The sequence below is a fragment of the Natrix helvetica genome (assembly GCF_964273705.1).
Source record: "Natrix helvetica genome assembly, chromosome: 1".
NCBI lineage: Eukaryota > Metazoa > Chordata > Lepidosauria > Squamata > Natricidae > Natrix > Natrix helvetica.
In genome coordinates, this window is record NC_138548.1 from 20,226,579 (window position 1) to 20,245,590 (window position 19,012).

The window sequence follows — 19,012 nt, forward strand, 5'->3', positions numbered from 1 at the left end:
AGTAAAGTAATCATAGCTTATATACATTGCCAAGCCAAGCCTAGGGTTACATCCCTAACAGCAGTCCAGCTGCTCTAAGTCTAGTGACTAGTCTAGCTGGGATTAAAGAAAGATCGCAGAAGAATTCTTTTTTTATATATATAAAAGTTTCTTGTTTTTTACTCTCTTAACATACCACTGTAAGTTCACATAATAGTTAATATAATAATATAATATAATATAATAATATAATAATAATATAATATAATATAATATAATATAATATAATATAATATAATATAATATAATATAATATAATATAATATAATATAATATAAATACAATACAATAATATAATAATATAATATAATATAATAATATAATAATATAATATAATAATATAATATAATATAATATAATATAATATAATATAATATAATATAATATAATATAATATAATATTATAAAATATAATATTATAAAATAATATAAAGTAATGTAATGTAATATAATATAATATAATATAAATATAATAATATAATATAATATAATATAATATAATATAATTAATATAATAATATAATATAATATAATATAATATAATATAATATAATATAATATAATATAATATAATATAATATTTAACAACAATGGTTAAATAACAATTCACATAATTGTCATTCTTCTTTACACTTGTCATTCTTATACATTTGTTATTCCATTTAATAGGTTATAATATACAATTTGGGTTGCTTTATTTACCATTCCTTTGTAACACCACCTTGTTATCCCTTTCTTTTCTCCCTCCCTCCCTTCTCTACTTTATTCCTTCCTCCTCTCATTCCCCTTCTTTCTTCCCTTACCTCTCCCCTACTCCTGCTCTTCCGCTTCCCCTTCCTACCCTCTCTCCTTCTCTTTTTCTTCCTTCCACCCTCCTCTCCTTACCTCTTTCTTCTTTCACTCCTCTTCTTCTCGTTCTCGACCGCAGAAGAATTCTACCCTGATGTTTGCAACTCGAATAATCCTCTTCAGCTTCTCATTTTTTTACATTTGAGAACAATCCCATGTCAAGTTCAGTGAATTTCGTGCAAGGCACGGGGACAGAGTCTTATGAAAGGGGTACAGGGCGGGTTCTGATCCAGGTTTCCGGGATATGTTGAAAGGTCTGCCATAGTGTGGAAAGCAAGTTCTAAGACCATCAGTTACTCTGGGTTAGCTAAGGACAGGGATGTTACCTGGATAGGGCTCTCCGTATGGCACTTCATGCTGGATTCAGAAATTAAACCCACTCTTTCGACTTTGTAGCCATTAACATTCCTTCTCTTCTCCCCTTGCAGGCATGGAGAAGACTTGATCGTTACTCCATTTGCACAGGTAGGTATTCTCTTTAGGGCTGAAAATGATCTACCCTTGTCAATCTTGGCATGCTGTGTCCCTGTGCCAAGTTAAGAACATGTTCAGAAGCATAATGAGATCATGTTCCCTATGCGGCTTCCTCCAACCTGATATGTTAAGGCCGTGGGGCCAAGCCACTAGGGTTGTGAATTGTAGCCTCAATTCTCTGGAAAGCATTGGGGTTCTTCCCTCATGGGCCCTTCCTCACTTTTGATTATTTTTTTTGAACTCTTTCTAAAAGTCATTTAAACTTATTGGTCACAGTCACATATCATACCTAGATATTTGGGGAATTAATGTTGCATAATTGTTTTTATCTGTTTTTTATCATCCTTATTCCCAAGTTTATATGTGCAAAAAATAATGAATTTCCCTGCTTCCAACGTGCTATACATAGCTTTTCAGCAAATCCCCCCACCACACCGGTTCAGTGGGCGTGGCCTGGTGGGGGGTGTCATGTGACTTGGTGGGCATGGTCAACTTTTTTTCACTTTTCAAAGCATTTTTTTCCTGCCAGTTCAGGCGAACCGGCAGGAAAAAAAATGCTTTAAAAAGCGGGGGAGGGGGAAGCTTCCGATGATCACGCAGCTCACACAGCTGAGCCATGTGATCCTCGGAAGCTTTTTTATTATTACCGGTTCACAGAACCAACGACAATCGTCCCTAACGGTTCTCAGCCTGCTTCTCAGGCTTCCACTCTGCATCCCATGTACCGTATTTTTCGGAGTATAAGACGCACATTTTCCCCTCAAAAATGAGGCTGAAAATCTGGGTGCGTCTTATACACTGAATACAGCATTTTTTGCCTCCTGCCTCCTGAAACTCCACCCCCTTCACCAAAATGGCCGTGCATAGCTTGTGAGAGGCTTCACCTCCCCAAGAACACTCTCAAGCCCCCTAAGGGCTATTCATGCCCTTTTTTTGAAAAAAATGGGCCCGTTTTTGCAAAAAAACGGGCAGTTTTGGGGAGGTTTGTAGAGTCAAAAAATATATTTTTTAATTTGCCTCTTCAAAACCTTGGTGCATCTTATACTCTGGTGCGTCTTATACTCCGAAAAATATGGTATATCATTTTTATCAATCTTCCTGTTGCCCTTAGTATACAGTGGGGCAAAAAAGTATTTAGTCAGCCACCAATTGTGCAAGTTCTCCCTCTTAAAAAGATGAGAGAGGCCTGTAATTGGCATCATAGGTAGACCTCAACTATGAGAGACAAAACGTAAAAAAAAACCGAAACAATCACATTGGCTTATTTGGAAAGAATTTATTTGCAAATTATGGTGGAAAATAAGTATTTGGTCACCTACAAACAAGCAAGATTTCTCGCTCTCACGGACCTGTACCTTCTTCTTTAAGAGGCTTCTCTGTCCTGCACTCATTACCTGTATCAATGGCACCTGTTTGAACTTGTTATCAGTATAAAAGACACCTGTCCACAACCTCAAACAGTCACACTCTAAACTCCACTATGGTGAAGACCAAAGAGCTGTCGAAGGACACCAGAAACAAAATTGTAGACCTGCACCAGGCTGGGAAGACTGAATCTGCAATAGGCAAGTAGCTTGGTGTGAACAAATCAACTGTGGGAGCAATAATTAGAAAATGGAAGACATACAAGACCACTGATAATCTCCCTCAATCTGGGGCTCCACGCAAGATCTCACCCCGTGGGGTCAAAATGATCACAAGAACGGTAAGCAAAAATCCCAGGACCACACGGGGGGACCTAATGAATGACCTGCAGAGAGCTAGGACCAACGTAACAAAGGCTACCATCAGTAACACACTACGCTGCCATGGACTCAGATCCTGCAGTGCCAGACGTGTCCCCCTGCTTAAGCCAGTACATGTCCAGGCCCGTATGAAGTTTGTTAGAGAGCATTTGGATGATCCAGAAGAGGATTGGGAGACTGTCATATGGTCAGATGAAACCAAAACAGAACTGTTTAGTAGAAACACAACTCGTTGTGTTTGGAGGAGAGAGAATGCTGAGTTGCATCCAAAGAACACCATACCTACTGTGAAGAATGGGTGTGGCAACATCATGCTTTGGGGCTGTTTCTCTGCAAAGGGACCAGGACGACTGATCCGTGTACAGGACAGAATGAATGGGGCCATGTATCATGAGATTTTGAGTGCAAACCTCCTTCCATCAGCAAGGGCATTGAAGATGAAACGTGGCTGGGTCTTTCAACATGACAATGATTCCAAACATACCGCCCGGGCAACAAAGGAGTGGCTTCGTAAGAAGCATTTCAAGGTCCTGGAGTGGCCTAGCCAGTCTCCAGATCTCAACCCCATAGAAAACCTTTGGAGGGAGTTGAAAGTCCGTGTTGCCCAGCGACAGCCCCAAAACATCACTGCTCTAGAGGAGATCTGCATGGAGGAATGGGCCAACATACCAGCAACAGTGTGTGCCAACCTTGTGAAGACTTACAGGAAATGTTTGACCTCTGTCATTGCCAACAAAGGATATATAACAAAGTATTGAGATGAACTTTTGATATTGACCAAATACTTATTTTCCACCATAATTTGCAAATAAATTATTTTCAAATCAGCCAATGTGATTATTTGGTTTTTTTTTTACATTTTGTCTCTCATAGTTGAGGTCTACCTATGATGCCAATTACAGGCCTCTCTCATCTTTTTAAGTGGGAGAACTTGCACAATTGGTGGCTGACTAAATACTTTTTTGCCCCACTGTACATGCCTCACATTCAGGTAGTCCTTGGCTTACAACCTTTTCTTTAACGACTGTTCAAAGTTACTGCAGCATAACTGCTGTTGGAAAAAAGTGACTTATGACCAGCCCTCAAACCTACGACTCTCACAGTATTCCCCATAATCGTGTGATCAAAAGTCAGGCATTTGTCAACTGGCAGGTATTTACAACGGTTGCAGTCTCCAGAGGTCATGTGTTTGCCATTTGTGATCATCCCAACTGGCTTACAACAAGCAAAGTCAACGGGGGAAGCTGGATTCACTTAATGACGTTGATTCACTTAAAAACTGCAGTGATTTAATAACTGGCCAAAAAAAAAAGCACAACTTACTTAACAGCCTGTTTGCTTAGCAGTGGAAATTCTGGCCCCAATTTGTAATTCAAAGACTACCTGCATATGGTTTGGCATTCCCATATCCCTCCTTTTGGGATATCTCACTGTTCTATAACAGTGTTCTGCAGGAGGAAAACATTTTGTCTCTTAAAAGAAGGGAAGTGCATGGAAGAGTGAATTCACTACCTGGAGTGAGCATGCAATTTTTCCCTCCTGGGAGCCAGAGTTTTGGTACTACCTGGGAAGGAAGGTTATAAACAGCCTCATCTTCTCCTTAATCAGACAGCAAAAGAAAACTTCCATTTCTGGTAGCTGCAAGAAGACGACTGAGAGGCGGAATTGGGAGTCAGAGAGGAAAAGAGACTGACTAAAGACTGCAAACCCACGCCTGCAAACCTCACAGTATTCTTTAAAGCAGGGTTCTCCAATCTGGGCAACTTTAAGCCTGGAGGACTTCAACTGCCAGCTGGCTGGTGAATTCTGGGAGTTGAAGTCTGCCAGGCTTCAAGTTGCCAAGGTTGGAGACCCCCGCTCTAAAGGAGGAAGGGGGGGAGCTTTCAGGGAAAAGTTGTATGAAGGGTTAGAGGCCCTCCTGAGTGATAACATACTTTCAGGCTTGGATTGTATAACCTGGTCAGTTAAGACCGTAAAATATGCTAAACGTGGTTAATTTTAACCATGGCTAACTTTGTGGCCTAGTTAATCTTTTATTTCATTTATGGCTCACCGTAGGAGGCAAATCCAATAAGTGGGTTGGTTCAAATATGTATTTGTGTGTGTGTGTGTGTGTGTGTGTGTGTGTGTGTGTTTAAACACACACACACATACGTAACATGGTTGATTCATAGGGATGCTCTTCTTCCCTCACTCACAGGTCTTGGCCAGCCTGCGGACAGTTCGCAGCAACTTTGCTGTCTTGACCCACCTCCGGGACCATGTCTGCAACAAGTGAGTGACAGGTTCAGATGGGGCAGGAAGGAAGGAATCGCGTGGGGACTGGCAATTAAAGGGGTGGTTGGCGAAACTGTGCCCCGCTTTGGCATTCAATCAACCTGCAGAAACCCTTTTTTATGACCCTGTAGTTCTTTCTGCAGGATGATTTGGTAAAGCAAAAGTGCAGACAGAAGACACTGTCTCTGGGGTATTGTCCTTTTGTCCTCCCTATTGTGTACAAAGATGCCTCAAGTAGCGTTTGCAAGGACCATGTTCTCATAACACCCCCCCGTCTGCTGCAGAAATAGAAGCTGTTACAGGGAGGTCTTCTCCATTCTCCTGATATGGTCTGATGGTGCATACATTTGGCTGTCTTGAGGATGCTTTTGGTGGCTGTGTGGTCCAGAACTTGAGTTTGCTGAACTTCTATTGTCTGCTTAAGACGGTTGCAGCCACACAGAGACACACCCATTGTGTCACTAGGCCCTGCTCTCTGGGGCCATGTTGGCGTCAATTGCAAGAGATTTGGACACTTGGCTTCCATGGAGGCATCTCCCCATGGAAACATCGAGCCATGGTGGCAGTGGTTAGAAGGCAGTACTTCAGGCTACTTCTGCTGACTGCTGGCTGCCAGCCGTTAGGCAGTTTAAGTCTCACCGGCTCAAGGTTGACTCAGCCTTCCATCTTTCCAAGGTCGGTAAAATGAGGACCCAGATTGTGGGGACAATAGGCTGACTCTGTAAACCACTTAGAGAGGGCCGTGAAGCAATATATACAGTAAGTCCAAGTGCTATTTCTGCCCACATAACCCTAAACCATTTTGTTTTATGATTACGGGTCTGTCAGTTTTCTGGATGATTGGTAATTCTAGGTTTTGGCAAACTTGCCAACAACTAATAGATTTGTATGTACAAAAGAGCAGTCCGTATAAACAAGGGAAGAGACATCTCATTGATCATATACCCGATTAAATGTATTCGCTTTTTTGCTAGTCCTAACAAATACAGGATTTGCACGGTCATTCTTCTCTTCGTGTTATCTTTTTGGGAGAGGTACCCCAATTTTGACTACTGTAATACGTTTTTGTGTGTCCTGTGTGGGGTCACCAGTTGCAAGCTCCATCTTTAATAGATTCCTGGGCTGTGAAAAAGTGAAAGAGCAAGTTCCTTTGTTTCCCACAGGAATATGATTTTCCAGAAGACCCTTCCCATGTTTTTTTTAAAAAAGGAGCACCACCAACAGTTGCTGGGATGTTGGAGGGCAGCAGGGTGATGCAGGAGAGAGAGCTCCCCTGATGTAGCTGCGAGCTCTTCCCAACTGACTGGCTATGTTGTTTTCCTTCCCTCCCCCTCACCGGAAAAAAATATGACTTTTGACATGAATATATCCGTCTCCGGAAGACTGATATTCCCATGTCAAGAGAACAAACAACAACAAAAAAAATATCCAGTCAGAGGGGCACATAAGAGTAGCAGTGTGATAGGAAAAGAATTGAGCTCTTTCCTGCTCCTTTCTGTGACTACCAACCCAGAGATTGGTTGCAAATCCCAGCACTACCGTTTCTGTCGTGCTTGTGTGCGTAATTGCACACCTGCGATGCTTCTGCGCATGTGCAGAAGCATCCAGACAGGTGGGTGGAGCCTCCCGATCAGGGCCAAACCGGGAGCAACCCATGTCTGCACCACTCTGTCAATGGAATTGCTGATCTCCAAAGACCAACAATCGATCTTCGCTTAGGCCCCTTGAAAAGTGACTAAAACCTCCATTCCAGGCACAAACTGGAGTTCCTCAACTTTGCACCATAAGGCACATCTAATGGTGAGCAATTCGTGATTGTTTCTCCCCTTGATAGGAGACACATGGTGGGAGAGGAAAGGGAGGCTGGGAATTAAATCTGGACCTGAGCCTCCTTCCCCAGCCGGGTTTCTGAGGCACAGTGAAGCTTACCTGTTGGCCTACTTTTCCTCTGATTCAAGACCAGGAGGAATGCTGATGTAATACAGCTATGAAGCCACATCCTCAGGGTCGCAGGTGCAGCTCTAAACAGAGGGAACACAACAAGGAACAGAGGCAAAGATGGGAAGAACATTTTTTAGGGTGAGAGCAAGCTGTCTTCCCAGCGGAGGTCAAAACGGGCAAGATGGCAGATGCAAGGTCACAAGGCAATAAGGCCAAAATGCCTACAAGAAGGGGTCAAAGAAGTGGGTCACTCACTACAACCATGAGATTGAATGGGCAAAAGGACGGATGCCATTTCTGCCATCTTGCCTGTTTTGACCAGAGGGAAGGGAAAGCTCACTGTGTGCAAACTACCTTTGTCCCAGATTTCTGAAAGAAAGAGAAGTAGGGGAGACATTTCACATTACTGCTCCCATTTAAAATTGTACTTCTTTGAAGTACAACCTCTTGGCATATTGGCAGAGCTAATTTTCAAGTAAATTTGCTTAGGGATGCAGCCTTCTTTAAATTAGAGTTTATGGTTCAATTATAATTTGTATGCTGGTAGCCATACTGCAATCCTATGTTGGGGAGGGGGGATGCGCTCTTGAGTAAATAGCTCAAGTAAATTAGTAGTAAATTTGGGGATTTTTTTCCCTTCTCCACATCACCAGCCACAGAGAACCACAGGGCTTCAGAGAAGCTTAACTTTATGCTGTATTTTGCAGGCGATCATCTGGTCCCATCAATCCCCTCTCTACCTCTAAGGTCAATCTATCAGGTAAACCTTCTCAGATGTCTTTGGGATGTTTTTCTTTTCTGGTTGTTGTTTTTTTTTAACTCTCGTTGAAGTAAAATGGCCTCGCCTTGTGAGGTGGCCCATATTACAAACTGGAGAGCTCATAAGCTTGTAAAAGGAAATCAGCTGATTTGGATCCAAGGTCTGCCTCATTCAGCATCTGGCTTTCAAGAGAGGCCAATCAGATGCTTCCACAAAGTCTGCAAGAGAGATTCATAAGCAGATGCCCTCTCTGTGGTTGTTCCCAGCAACTGACATTCAGAGCTAGACTGCCTCGGACTATGGAAGCCTCACTGTTGGTTCACGGCTTAACAGCTATTAATACATTTTCCCTTCTGAATATGTCAAAATCTCCTGTCAGCCATCGCTACATTCGATGGGCAAAGAGTTCTGCAAGCTGAGCTCTGCAAGCAAAAAAGCTTTTTAAAAAGTGGTTAAATTGGAGGTGCTGCAGATTCTGGGTTTTTTTTTTTTTTGAGGTGCGAGGAAAAAACAAGCCTGTCTCTGTCTTCCTACAAGATTTTACTTCTCTCACACCTCCTTTAGTTGCTCCCTGACCACCACCACCATCAAGCCCCCGCCCTGTGCTTTACCCTTTCCCATGTCTGAATATTGGGAAAGAGTGATTTGCTCTTTTCCAAGTGAATTTGTGCCACAGAAGTTCGAACTAAACATTCGGGAGGGGGGGCACTCCTCCTAGCTCGTAAGCTCGTGTGTGTGCAGTGTCAGCAGGCAACTGTATTGAAGCCATGGAAAGAGGGGGGGATGTTTCTTCTGCATAAAGAGAAAAAAAGGGGGGGGATGATTGGTGATACCAGCTCCTTTTCGTTGAGAGTAGTATTGAGGCTGGCTGCAGGTGATTCTAATGGGAGCCTCCCAGGGCCTGCCTCCCCACCCCCCACCCCATGGGTTACCTGCCCTCTCACCCATCCCCACCACACGCCCCTCATCCTCTGCAGTCTGTGTTTGCTCTGGGCTGCCCTCTCCCTGCCCCTCCTTCTCTGGCTCTGTTTCATGCCACCTCTGCGGCGGGTGGAACGTCTCCAATTGACGTCAGTTGTTCCATTATTCAAAACGCTCTCTTTCAGCTGGTCTCTGCGGCCCCACAAGAGACAGGCCCTTCTGATGGGCAGCCCTTCCTTTCCTGCCTCGGGGCAACCTGAACCACCTCTCTCTCTCTCCTGCATTCTGCTAAACCTTTGGTCGACCCCTGACATCGGGCAAATGGGTTCCAGAAGCATATATCAACCTCCGTGGGCTTGTCTGACAGAAGGCAGGGGATGCCATAGAGGCACATGCTGCAGTAAATGTGTGTGTGTGTGGGGGGGGGGGTGATGGCTCCCAGTAAGATAGGTTAATGCAAGGGGGAGGCAACTTATATACCGATGCTATGGCCAAGTACGCTTTAGCAGGATTCCTAGGCTATGGCATTCAAAAGTCCCAGAATGGCAAGGAGGAAAACCTCTTACTTCTTTATCCCTTTCTTGTCTCTGCTTCCTTATCCTGCCTCTTTGGACAAGGTAAGCAGTGTCAGGGCAGCCTAAAGCCAGGATTTTGCCCTAAAATTCAGTGTTTGGTTGATCATGATATATTGAATAAGTATAGCTCCTTGGTTCACGCATAATGCTAAGCCACTCTGAATGAGCTTGTACACTAAAGGAAAAACAAACTAAATTTAGCCTTCTATCAGGCACGAGCCCAGGAAAGGTTGAAATGTAGATTATACACTCCTTGAGAGCAAAGACCTACCTTATTTCTCTAGCCCTGGGTTTCTCAACCTCGGCAACTTTAAGACGTATGGACTTCATCTCCCACAATTCCCCAGCCAAAGTTGCTGAGGTTAGAAACATTGCTCCAGCCATCTAAAATATATGCAAACTACTTTTTCCAGCAGGCATTCGATGTCCAAACTGCTGCTTCAAGTTATTATAGAATAAAATTACAGTATAAAAGAGCTAATGTTAACAAAAGAAAAATCCCAAAAGCAAATTCAAATATTAGGATTGCAACCCTTAAGGAAAATCGTCCAAAATAAAGGCATTTATTTATGTTGCAGCAACTCTGCTATAAATCATTAATACTTTTTTTTTCTGGCAATCCCTTGTGGATCCGCATCTTGTTCCCTGAAGAGGCTAATATAATATTCTGAATCAAATGATCCTGTTCTCTTTACTGTGGATTTGCTTCCCTCCTGATTCCAAATATCACAACTGGGATCTTCGATAGCTCCTAAAATATTATCCCATTTTATTTAATCTTACTGATGCCTCCATGATTCTTAGCCCCCACCTTGATAGTTCTGAGAGGTGCCACATATGAACTGCAAAAAATAAAAGCTGGATCATTTTTTTTCCCAAACTAGAACCATTTTTTAGAATGTACCACTGTGGTTTCCACCTAGGGTGACCCAGGTTATTGGCACTTTTGAACCTAATTTTCAGTGTGTGTGGAGACCTAACAGTGCCACTCCTTAAGGTGGCACAGACATGCCTTCTAGATGGCATTTTCAGTGATGCTCTTTGCATTTCATAGAGGATGCCTACCAAAAGTTGGCTATCGAGACCTTGGAAGAGTTGGACTGGTGCCTGGATCAGCTGGAGACTTTGCAAACTCGTCATTCAGTCAGTGAGATGGCTTCCAACAAGGTAAGACATTCAACCCAGGTTGGGCTTCAACTCCAAAGACAGGAAGTTCCCCTCTTCTCTCTCTTTCTTGACCACTGTCAACCTTGAGTATCAGTTCCCCTTTTGGCAGAGAACTGGTTGTTATGTTATGGTCATAGAGTTGTTTCTTTTCTTTTTTTTTAAAGGCATAAGTTTTTGTGAGAAAAGAGGAAGCCAAGGAAGTGACACAGGCTTTTTGCTTGGAGCAGATTAAAATTTGGGGAACAGCTGAAAGTTGAGAAATGGGGCTGCTGCTTAGAACACTCCCCAACCCACCTTTGCAAAACAAGTTTTTGTTATTCCAGAAACCTGCAACCCCTGTTTGTCCAACGCAACTCTTCCCAAGCTATATCCCTTTGCTCTTGCAACTAGAATCAGGGAAGGGCTGCTCTGGGCCACTGGCCATCAACCAGTGTCTTTCCCCACAGTTCACATTATTCTTCCCTCTGAAGAGAAGCATTAGTGAATTTCCTGGAGGGCGGCCTCGGTTGACCAGTCGTACAAATAAACAAACCATGATATGGGTCAGAAGAGATCGGAAGCGACTGCTTTTAATAACTTTTAAGTATTTAAGCAGAAAAAAAATATGTCAGAGAAGACAGTTGGGAGGGGGTGGCATAAAAGTATGGCTCAGTATTCAAAATGCTAAAATGACTGGCAACTTTTATTGCCTGTCATTCAAGGCAATAAAATAAGTTCTTTCAATATTTTTATACACTCCCAAGTTCCGGGTCCATTGATTTCAACAAAGTGGAAAATAATAAGGGGGGCAAAAAGATACACTGTGCTAGAAGCCAGTGAAAAGTGAGCGTCTACGTGGGGGACAATCCAAACCGTGAGAGTGGTGTAATAACACCCATTTGCAAGGTTTACATAACATGCAATGACTACCTGATGGCTTAATACGATGACCTGGAGCATAGTCCCCCAACCAATGCCAAGCTACCCAAATTCAGTTTTAGCTTAAGCCAGGGGTGTCCATACTTGGGAACTTTAAGACTTGTGGACTTCAACTCCCAGAACCTGAAAAAGATCATCCTTCCCTCAATCTCAGGGGTTGCCACAAAGAAGAGGGAGTCAAACTATTCTCCAAGGCACCTGAGGGTAGAACAAGAAGCAATGGGTGGAAACTAATCAAGGAGAGAAGCAACTTAGAACTGAGGAGAAACTTCCTGACAGTTAGAACAATTAATCAGTGGAACAGCTTGCCTCCAGAAGTTGTGAATGCCCGAACACTGGAAGTCTTTAAAAAGATGTTGGATAGCCATTTGTCTGAAACGGTATAGGGTTTCCTGCCTAGGCAGGGGGTTGGACTAGAAGGCCTCCAAGGTCCCTTCCAACTCTACTATTGTATATCTCTGTGAGCCCTTTTTACAAAAGGAAAAAGGTCCTCTCCAGCCTTTGGAAGAAGACTCTCTCCATTTGTCAATGGTTTTCTTTTAAAAAAGGTGAAATGGGGGGGAGGGGATTATTTCCCAGCATTCCCCTTCCCCGGTCTCTCTGAAAGCCTTGGCTGTTGCTAAAGAGAGTTTTTGGAAGCAACTTCTTCCATGCTCTGTTGTGCCTGGGCACCATCGGGGTTAAAGCAAATCGCCTTCCTCAGAGGCTCTACCAGCCAATGGGAGAGCTGAGCTGGCTCCAGCCTCTGTGCCTCTGGCTTCTGATTGGATGGCAGCAGAAAGGAGAGGTACCTGATGCTGGAGCAGCCTTGGTACATCCATGGAAGAACCTTTCTTCGGCAGTGATGCAGGGGGGACTTCGTCCCCCTCCTCAGCTTCTGTCCTGACTCTCAGCGTTGCAGACAAGTCCTCGGCTCCTTGTTTGCAGAGCTCGGGACGTTAGTTCAGGGCCCTTGGTAGGAGCATCTGTGGTCTGACTAGGGCGCCTCAGAGAGAAGGGTGGGCTCGCACACAAGCTGGCACTTTTGGCGTTGCGATGCCTGACGCCAGCACTTCGTTGTTCGCATTCTGGGACAGCAGCATCAAGGTAAGTGGGGACTCCCTGACACAATGCAACTCTCGGCAAATCTCTCCAGCAAAGGGTGCAGGAAAAGGGTTTTGCCGCTGCAAAGATTTAGTCACAGACACAAAACATGAAACACACACACACACACACACATACGAACGCACACCCCTAAATGCATGCTGTTCTGCAGCAGTGGGGATGCCTTTTTCTCTCTCTAATTGTTCAGGTATCCTCTCCTTATCTCAGGAGCTGACGGGAGGCTTCTGCTTTTGATACGTCAGTAATGCTTTTAATTTTTAACCTTGTTGAAAATACTCTCGAAGGAACTCTGGCGAAACTGGCTGAATAATGCTGTCAGCCAGATGAAACAGTACTTTGGGGCAGCGGGGGGCGGGGGTGCCTGTCCCTCCCTCCCAACATAATATGTCACTTGATGAAGAGACATTTATAAAAGAAGCTTATTACAAAGCGGGCAAAATAATGCAACCGAGGCAATCGTGCATGCTTTGAGTTACACAGAACTCTTCTTCCCACCAGCTGAATTTTTAAACAATTCTAGGAAAGGACCAGGTGCTTTAATCCACATTGTAGAGTGTAACTCCACATGGTCTCCCATAAGTATAATTCTTTTTCTTTAAGGTGAATCCTATAATAGGATAGAAGGCTTGTTTCGGTATGGATGGGATCTAGCACATCTGACTTGGAATTAGGTCATGTTTGAGAAAAGCAGTAAAATATACAACATGAATGCATCTTTGTATTTATCACCCAATTCTTTATGGAGTTTTTGGGGTATTCTCCTCTTTTCCAGAAATAAAAACGAATTTTTACACTAGTTTTAAAGCAAGATTCCTGAGTTCACCTTTGATGTTTGAACATCTTCAAAATTTTCACTTTTAAAAATGTAAAACTGAAGATTTAGCTAAGATTCGTGCAATCAGAATCCCCCAAGTCATTTTTTTTAAATTTTCTTTGATGTTTCTTCTTCTCCTTGGCCATATATGCGACCAGTAATGCGCATAATTTAAAAGCTTACAAAATAACGAGAAGGTAGATAATACGTTTGTAGCTCATCAAAAGACTTTGATGTGGTTCATCTTTTCCTCTGCACATTTCAACATTTGCTTTCTTTTAACTCATTTTTCACGTCTCAGTTTCTATGCTAACTCGATGCCTATTGTTTTAATGTTTAGAAATCCAAGTGGATGGACATCTTTGCTTGCAATTTGGCAATCCTTTCTCAGATTCTGAATATAACCAGAAGCCAGCTGAGAAAATTCAGAAATTAAGAAGTAGAGATATTTTTCTGCTGTTGAAGTACCTCATTGGAAATACCTTTCCTTGCCACTGATCTCTTTCTTTAACAATGGCTGCCGGCTCAGTGGCATCTTTAAGGCCAGGCACATGGGATTTAGATACTCCTGATGCTAATGCTGTGATGGCTCCTTACAGGTTGCTGATTTCCTCTCCTCTTTGTCTCTAGTTTAGAAGAATGCTCAATCGGGAACTGACACACCTCTCGGAAACAAGCCGTTCTGGAAACCAGGTATCCGAGTACATCTCCAACACATTCTTGGGTGAGTCATCAGCTTTATGGTCTTCCAAATGCAATTCTTGAGAAAATTGTTAAATTGATATGGAAGAGTGGGCCAGTCATTTCTCTAAGGGGAGGCAGACGTAAACTGCTAAAGAAATGTTATTCTACAGTAGCCTACAATACGTACTGCTGTTTCTGATCCTGGAACATAAGCAATAGGCCTTAAAGAACTTTAGAAATACAAGTGAAAAAAACTGAATTGTTTTGCAGTATTTTTGGATTCCAGGTTTCTTGAACAACTAGCATCCTTCTTGTGAGGTTACCACTAATCTCTTTTAAAACACCATAAAGAGAAATCTTGGAGAGCTGTGCTATAGCAGGCTTACCAAGCTGTCTAGCCCAGTATTCTGTTCCTACATTGACAAACCGAACATCCCTGGAAATTCTATAATAAAGACATACATGCCATCTTCTTCATGTACAAGCTGAGTTTCTGGCTGTAGATGTTGATAACCAGTGGAACAGACTGCCACATGAAATGATCAGTTCTTTTTCTCTAGAAATCTTCAAGCCGAGGCTGGATAGTAAAACTGCACAGATGTACTAGTGGATCCTGTACGGAGCAGGAAGTTGGATTAGACCCTTCCAACTCTATTCTGTATTTCGCCGTGATGAATAGTCAGAAGTGTACTTCCATCTGATACTGATGGTGACATACATACACCAGCACAATAACAGCCAACCTCATTCTTGTCTAATCTCCTTTTTAAACTATTCAAGTCAGCAAGCATCACTGTGACTTCGGACGGTGAACACCAGAGTTAAACTTTTTGTTTGCTGAAAAGTGGTTCCCTTAATTATCTTATCATTAAATTTCTCTTCCCGAGAGATCCTTTATCTACCATTGCTGCATTTTGACTATTCTAATCCATCTCTAGAGTATCTCCTCTAATGTACATCTTTTTTTAATCTAAATTCCCGCCTTTTCCATTTTTTACATATTTTCTTGATAGCAAATTAGCTTTAGCCCTGTGTTGTTTTGGCTATTCTTTTCTGCATCTTTTCCAGTACTATAAAAAACATTAAGTTTAGCAATTGTATACTAGAACTATGAAGCTAATAGCATCATTCAATTTCTATAGCCGTCCTACTCAATCAAGTGACTGGGCAGCTTACAATTCTAACATTATAAAGCAATTTAAAAACATTAGAAGAATTAAACATCCTCAAAATAAATGTCTAAATAGCAGCTGTGATGATTTATCAACTAACAGCAAAGCCAATTTAATTTCAGTTCTTTTCCTAAAGATTCCCAAAATGGAATTAACCTTTTGAATAGGGACTGTATGTTGATCACTGCAATCACAAGATCCTTTTCATGGATCATCAGTGAGTCTAAAAAATTAGGTTACGCTGGGCAGCAAATGTACATCAATTCTTGTGTAGAATACCACTTACCAAATGTGAATAGTATAATGCAAACATACAGAGATTAGCCAAATATAATAATATGTATCTGACTTTAATTCTTCAAATTTTATCTGATTCATGAAATGCTATCCTCAGTTTTCAGCCAGACAAATTGGCCAAAAGATGGATATATCCAGAGAATAATAATATAGACAATTTAAAAACTTGGTTAAAATGGTCTTAGTCCATTAGGTCATCGGTACTTCTTTATATGCTCTATTGAAGAAATTGATATCTTGCACTCACATGCAAGTAGGCAAGTAGGTTTTCGCTCTGGGGGCAGCATCTGTATTGTGGCACAATACAATCCTTGAAATTCACATGCCTCCAATGATACCTTTTAGAATCCTGTTTAAGACCTGTCTATTCACCTTGGTCTTCTGAATATGAATTGAATGATTTCTTATTTGATCGTTCTCCTTTTTCCTCCCCTATTCATTTTTACTATCAAGGCTGAGCATAGCATTCAAAAGAGCCATTTCTCCAAGTACCTCTGTTGAAAATATGAAGGCAACCGTATCCTTGACAAGGCTGGCATGAATATGTTGAAATCTTTCTCTGGCCCTTTCATGCATGTGTGTCCAGTTATTTTATTTCTCTGATGGTTTTTTTCCCCCCACATGTACTATGCATGCACATACGGGCAGAGACAACTGGGACAGAAAGAACTGCATGAGTTTTGTGAGCGAAGTGGCTGTTTTAATACTTCAGAGAGAAATGCTTCTCTTGCACTCTTTTTAATCCTTCGCACAATCTATTTTCATAGTGATTTAGGTGTTGCCCTTATTATTCCATTATAATAATTTTGTTGTAAGCCACCTAGAAAAACAATTGTAGGGGAAGCTAGGTAGAAATATATAAAATAGCCACATATACATCAAGTGCACTGATAATGCACAAGAACAGTAGGCAACAATATATGTAATCTGAGTTTGATATGCAAACTGAAACTGGCAAAAGAAGGGAAACATTGGTCTTTATTAAGCTATAAAATAAATGCCTAAATTCTACTTCAGTCTGCCTTCCTGTTTTTCAAGGAGGCAAAGATGCAGGCAAAATTGGTACATTCTTCTTAGCTTTGCAAGAGAAGATGTCTTTTAAAGTTCTTCTGTTAGTGAGTGGATGTCATCGTCATACAATAGAATTTATTTTTATTTAATTATTTTAAAATTTTAAAAAAATCAATAATAGATGACCCCGAATAACTGAAACTTCTGCTGGATTTGAAGGTCATTGAAAAAATATGTCTAAAATACAACACTTCTAAAAAAGAGTAATTAGAATAGAATTACCATCTTGAAGTTGAAAACATCTGGACAACCACTAGATGGCTGCAGCAAGTTAGAGTTGTCTAATTTCTAACTGCCGCCTTTTAACAATCATCCAGATGTATGCAGTCCAGATAATGACAGTCTTACAATAAAGAAACTTGTCTGAAAATGAGTACGAACGTTTATCATTTATAAAGAAAAAAAATGGACCAATCAAAAAGCATTCTAAGCAGTTATCTTGGAAGGAAATCCTAATCCAATTGTTCTTATTCATATCTTATATATATATTAATTATATGCTTTGATTATATCACTATGGGTGCTTATAAACTGATTTTGCTTAGCAATTTTTAAAAATTAAAACATTATAGAAAAGTCACATAGGTTATAGCCTTGCTTTTTGCAAAATAGTTTAACAGAAAGTTCTCCCCGTTTGTTCTCTCCATGTATGTGACTTTTTTTCTCTCATGTGTTGTACAAATTTGAGTATATACGTGTGTGTGAACGTGTGTGTGTGTGTGAGAGAGAGAGAGAAGACAGGTGAGGTGGGGAGACCCTGGCTGGTCTTAGAAACATCACTTTGAGGAAAGGACCGACATTCCACCACGCATTGTCTCTGGTTGCCATGGTGTCTGTAATATTATTAGTTTCTGCTGACGTCAATCCTTCTGTGCCTCAATATTGGGGGAGGGTCTCCCTTTGAACAGCAGGAGACTCGTGCAGGGGTGGGGGCTTTTCATACTCCACTTTTTTCAGCATGCTTAACTCTTTGGTTTCAGAAATGTTGTTTCAAGAAGGACAGTTGTTAATGCTGGATAGGGAATTTGCTAGCTCATAGCAACTTTGAAATGAGAAGGCTGAGTCCCCAACTCCAAGTGGGGAGAAAGAGTATGTGCTTTTAAAAGGATTCACAAGATACAGTTTCTTCATCCTTCTCTATCTCCTCTTCTTTAGATTTAGATTTTGTAAAGCTTCATGGAGATGGAAGGGGCCATATTACATAATAGGACAACAGGGCTCTGCTCCTCAGATTAATAGGAACAGAGATCTGGTTTGGTTTATGTTGATTCTTTGGAGATTTTCAAGATACTATCACGACACCGTTGTTTTTTTCATCATAGATAAAGGAAGTTTCATAAAGGTCCTGGATCGTATTGTGAACCATCAAATCATCTAAGCTGTCAGCCTATATTTTGTTCCTTTCATTGCAGGGAATCTGTTTCTTTATGGGAGCTTCCCTATTGTCATTCGTGATCTCAATAGGAATTCCCACAAGCTTCTGAAGAATTTGGGGGATCTTCGTAACGGGACTTGTTCCATTGCTATTGTATTTTCTGTCTCCTCCAGACAAGCAGCATGAGGTGGAAATCCCAACCTCTGGTCCCAAAGAAAAAGACAAGGAGAAAAAGAAGCGGCCAATGTCACAGATCAGTGGTGTGAAAAAACTGATGCATAGCTCCAGCTTCAGTTGTGCTGCCATCCCTCGTTTTGGAGTAAAAACGGATCAGGAAGGGCCACTGGCTAAGGTGAGGAACACCAGGCACCAGAAAAGACTGGAACAGAAAAACTGGCATGGTTCACTACGTATTGTCGTTGTATATACGTATTCTGAATTTTGTCTAAATGCAGAATTGATATTCAACGTAAAGAAGTCCTTCCACCGAAGTATTTAAAAACAAGTTTCTAATCTCCAAATTGCATAGCTTAACTACAGTAAGAACGTTAACTGAAGACTACTTTGCATGGAGAGCTCTATTTTTTTCCTCAGGTTTGCAGATTAGTTCGAAGGCTGTGGGGAGAGGGAGGGGATATGGAACAGATAGCATAAATTGTGGCTCCACAGTTGTGGGACTCCCTTTAGTTGCTTCCTGTTGAGCCGTAAGCAAAAAACTCTTTTTTTGGTGTGAAAATAATTGTGCTGCTTGTTACGTGCATGGCAATTTGCCAATTTCGTGTTATTTTAATTGCTTACTCTTTCATTCTTATTGTAGTGTTTTTAAACC

The 19,012-nt window shown here is 41.6% G+C and overlaps 1 protein-coding gene across 3 annotated transcripts in view; it reads left to right on the forward strand.

Annotated features, from left to right (window-relative positions):
* The window catches only part of PDE4C (phosphodiesterase 4C), a 67,709-nt gene that overhangs the window by 20,134 nt on the left and 28,563 nt on the right, over window positions 1–19,012 (forward strand). Inside the window, exons 3-8 of one of the 3 annotated variants that reach the window (XM_081958692.1) lie at window positions 1,317–1,353; window positions 5,308–5,381; window positions 8,033–8,085; window positions 10,636–10,748; window positions 14,215–14,308; window positions 18,357–18,535. In XM_081958692.1, the coding sequence (XP_081814818.1) occupies window positions 1,317–1,353; window positions 5,308–5,381; window positions 8,033–8,085; window positions 10,636–10,748; window positions 14,215–14,308; window positions 18,357–18,535 (550 nt within the window). Of the gene's footprint in view, window positions 1–1,316; window positions 1,354–5,307; window positions 5,382–8,032; window positions 8,086–10,635; window positions 10,749–12,679; window positions 12,753–14,214; window positions 14,309–18,356; window positions 18,536–19,012 lie in introns of those variants that run through there. The other 2 variants (XM_081958694.1, XM_081958693.1) reach the window with 2 other exon arrangements.